The sequence below is a fragment of the Populus euphratica genome, unplaced genomic scaffold (genome assembly GCF_000495115.2).
Source record: "Populus euphratica unplaced genomic scaffold, PopEup_1.0 scaffold1469.1, whole genome shotgun sequence".
NCBI classification, from domain to species: Eukaryota; Viridiplantae; Streptophyta; class Magnoliopsida; order Malpighiales; family Salicaceae; genus Populus; species Populus euphratica.
In genome coordinates, this window is record NW_011501314.1 from 8398 (window position 1) to 12620 (window position 4223).

At 25.8% G+C, this 4223-nt stretch overlaps 1 protein-coding gene across 1 annotated transcript in view; it reads right to left on the reverse strand.

The window, feature by feature from the left end:
* Positions 1-878, reverse strand: part of LOC105117648 (calcyclin-binding protein-like) — a 2207-nt gene extending 1329 nt beyond the window's left edge. The window contains exon 1 of the mRNA XM_011015380.1: positions 623-878. Within this exon, the coding sequence (XP_011013682.1) occupies positions 623-733 (111 nt within the window). The 5' untranslated portion in view covers positions 734-878. The remainder of the gene's footprint in view (positions 1-622) is intronic.
* Between the last annotated feature and the right edge of the window lie 3345 nt (positions 879-4223).

Consider the following 4223-nt stretch of genomic DNA (forward strand, 5'->3'; position numbering starts at 1 on the left):
GCGGGGGAAGGTCACTAATCCATCCACCAGGGATTATGAAATTCCAAGATTAAGATGCACCCCATCATTAAAATAAAAATAAAAAAAACCTTGATTCAACTAAATCTAAATGTACGGCTACCTAATTGAACAAGGTTCAAACGATTATCATCCTTTCAAGTTGATTACATTTATGTTTGATGTCAATGCGGCTGGGGCTCAATTGGTTCTAGTGTTTGCTTATAACCAAGATGTAACGAGTAAAAGCCTCTCTCCCTTGTAACAGAAACAAGAAAATAAAAAGAATCCGCACAAAGACACAATTGGGCAATACAAGTAGAGAAGGAACCATGACTAACAGTTTCCTTAAACCAGAAGCACTAACATTTGCAGGAAAATTTTGAGTTATTAACACTACTTTATATACCGTGTTAAGAGAGGATTCCTCTCCTCGGACTGTAATCATTCTATCTACAACATTTCTTTTTCTTTCATTTCATTATGACCCTAAATTAAAACAACTTATCAGAATCGATAAATAAAACCACTAAACAAGAACATCAAATACCAAGTTGTTGTTAATTGCTCTTGTCATCGTCTTTTAGTAAATTAATATTTTAAAAAAATAAATAAAAAATATTACCTTCTCCAACTGGCTAATCTCAGAGGAGATGAGAGAAACGACACGAGGCCTTTTCGCGATGCTCCCTAACTGCCTCAACTCTTGTAAATCCAACGCCAAATCTTCGGCCATATTTTTTTTCTTTTTTTCGTGGTTTTGCACTGGAAAGATCACAAGTATTGCTTCCTGACACCGTTTATTCTTTATTCTCGTATTTTTATATCTGCAACTGGAAGGGAAGTGAAGGAGACAGCAAAACCCTATGGAAAGTGCTAGAACCTCCAAGTAGTGTAAATTTGGGTTTCCATTTTTCTTTTTTCTTGAAGCAGGGCTTTTCCGTGGAGAAGGTTCTAGGACCATGTAGAAATTGTGAGCTAGGTTTTCTTTGATGGGCTACGTAGCCATTTTGGGCTCCAAGAATGCTGTTTGTTGGATGGTCGACCCGTCATCTTGATTGAAAATTACTTGGATGTATTGCATCGTTGCTTATATAAAAATAAGGCCATTATCGATTAAATTTATTTACAGTTTTTAAAAGTATTTTTTATTTAAAAATATAATAAAATATTTTTTTATTTTTTTATCAATATATCAAGATTATAAAAAAAATAAAAAAAATCAGTAATTTTATATTCTTTCAAGTAAAATATTTTTAAAATACACTTAAAAATTATTTTTAAAGTTTCCGAAATTCAAAACTGACATAAAAATTAAAAGAACTCACACCAAGCAATACTTGGGGCGCAGCGTGGAAGCATTTATGGAGGGGATAATAGAGGACTTCAGAGATGAAACTAACATAATTTCTAAGAAACCATAATAAAAATAGCTAAATTCTAAGTAATATTTGAGAATTTTGAGGGCCAGGGTCGTTTAAATGCCACACTGCATATTGCCTATTACATCTAAAGTTTGCGCTGTTGAATCCTAAACGTATTTTTTTGGGGAAATATCAAATTCTCTCATAAAAAAAATTTGAATGATAAATTTTGTATTTTTGTTTGCACAGAATGTTAAATGGAAGGAATTTAATATTTATGGAATATCACATTCTCTTTAAACTAGAGGATGTGATTCCCTTTTAAAATAAAAAAAACATTAAATGTAATTATTTGATCATGTACAAAAAAAAAGAGATATAAAAAGTGTAATAGTGGAAAAAAAGAATTTATTATATCATATATTTATATATAGCTTATTTTATAAAATGTAGAACATATAATATATTTTAAATATAATATTATAGACATATAATCATTTTTTAGTGTTTGGAGAACATTGAAAATTAATTTCTTTTCTATGATATCCTAATTTCAAACATAATTTATATGATTTAAAATATATGATTATTGTATAATATAATATAATATAATATATTTTGCATTTGAATGTATTTTCTAGCAATATTATCTAAATTAAAGCATTACATACACTAATATATGAAATTAATATACTTTTATATGTTATATTAATATATCATAATATATTATTTCCTATATTAATATATTAGTACTTTATTGTTTTCTAATAATATTATATTTTGAATTATTATATAATATAAGAATTATAAGTTATTGTATCACTTTTGTTTTTTGGTCCTTATGGAAAGTGTTCTTCAATATTCTATTCTAAACTTGGGAAATATTTTTCTCCATCGAAAGCTTATATGTTTTTTTTATAACAAAGTGAATTTTGTTTTTGTTTATTAATTTTTCATATTATAACTAAATATAGAAAAGTTAGGAAACTGTTTTTTAATAAATACTTTCTAGTAAGCAAATAAGACCTAAAAAGAATTTAACATTCTTTAGCAATTGAAAATTTTGATTTTTTTCTAAACTTAATTGCCTTTATTGTTAATTTTATGTTGACTAATTATTGATCACTCAAATAATTTCTAATTAATATGCTATTAGTTAATTTTTTATACCATTAAACACAAACAAATTATTCAATAAAAAATTAATATCGAGAAGATTCAAGTAGCAATCTTGTAAGATCAAGCCAAGTGTGAAGATATAAGATGCAAAATCCAAAAAAAGGTGATTTACTCTAAGTCACACCATCACAAAAAATGATAGGTTTAGAGAGTGAGAGATAGAGAGAAGATTTATATAAATTAAAATGCGAGAAAACAAAAAAAGTAAATAAATAAATTATGGAAAGATAAATAGTATTAGAATTGATTAAAAGATAGTTGAAATTGCATGTACAAGGTTAATCATCTTTTGTAGTAATTGGATGACTTATTTATAATAGTACAATATTTGAGTTTCATCTAAATATTTAATTCTAATCCTATGTAGATTGTATCTATTAGATAAAAAGATTACATGATAAATTATAATATAAATTGAATTCTATCTTATTAATAACCATGTAAGTATTAATTAATATTTAATTTTGATCAATTTAATATATTAAGGACTCCTATTTTAAGTAGGATTAAACCATCTGATTACTTTTATCCACTCAAGCTTTTATGGTCAATTGTTTTCCTTGACCGATCATGACTTTCAGACGATCATGACTTTTAAACATCTAGTTTACTTCTTCTTAATTTCCTTATTCGATCACTTTTAACTTGATTAATTCAACTAGTCATTATCAAATTCAACATTTCTTTCTTTGTAAGATAGTAAACCACAAGTGTTTTTATTTGGTTGGCACATAAATGTATAATTCATTTATAAACCATATCCTTCATATTTCTTTATTTCAAGACTAAATGAAGAATTATTTTTCATCCTATTATTACTGAAATTCATTGATCCAATCTATTCAATATGATGTGACAAATAACATTGATAACCCAAAATTGTTAACTATACTTTTATATGTCAACTAATTATACCATTTCAAACAAAATATGCTTTATATTTTTGTGAATAATTTTCTTAATTATTTGAACTTAAACAAACAACTTATTTTTTTTAATTGTTGTTGAGAATCAATAACAAAAAAAATAGTCATAAATCAATAATAGACTGACATTCAAGCCTAAGATACAAACATTATTTTTCTTAAGTAATCTTACACTTATGATCTACAAGTCAATACTTAACTATTTCTAGGAACCTAGAAAATGTATTGGAAGATCTTGAAATAATGTACAGAGGGTCTTATAAATAGACTTTAATTTGTACTATAAAATTCTTCTATGGATCACAAATACTTGTTTTTATTGAAATCTTTGCTTGTATTTAGCAACAATTTTATCTTCAATGTTTTATGTTTTTGTTTTTTTCATCATAGAATATGTACTTTTTTTCTCATCATTACATCTTTTTTTGTATATCATAACAACTAAATGATCAGAAATCTTTATATAGGTGATGTTATGATTATTGAAGGCCTTTTATTGAGCCAAGTTATTTGGATTGTTTTATTTAAAATAAAATTAAAAAAACTTTTAATAAGGTTATGGCTATTATATGATATGAAATTAAGATAGGGTGTTCATATATACATTCACCAGCTAACTAGTTCATAATAAGCAACAATCTCCTATTAGTTGTATAGTTATTGCTTCTGATTAGTACTTAAAAGTGCATTTGAAATACAAGGAGGTTAATTATATAAATTATAAACAATAATAATACAACAACAACAACAACAACAA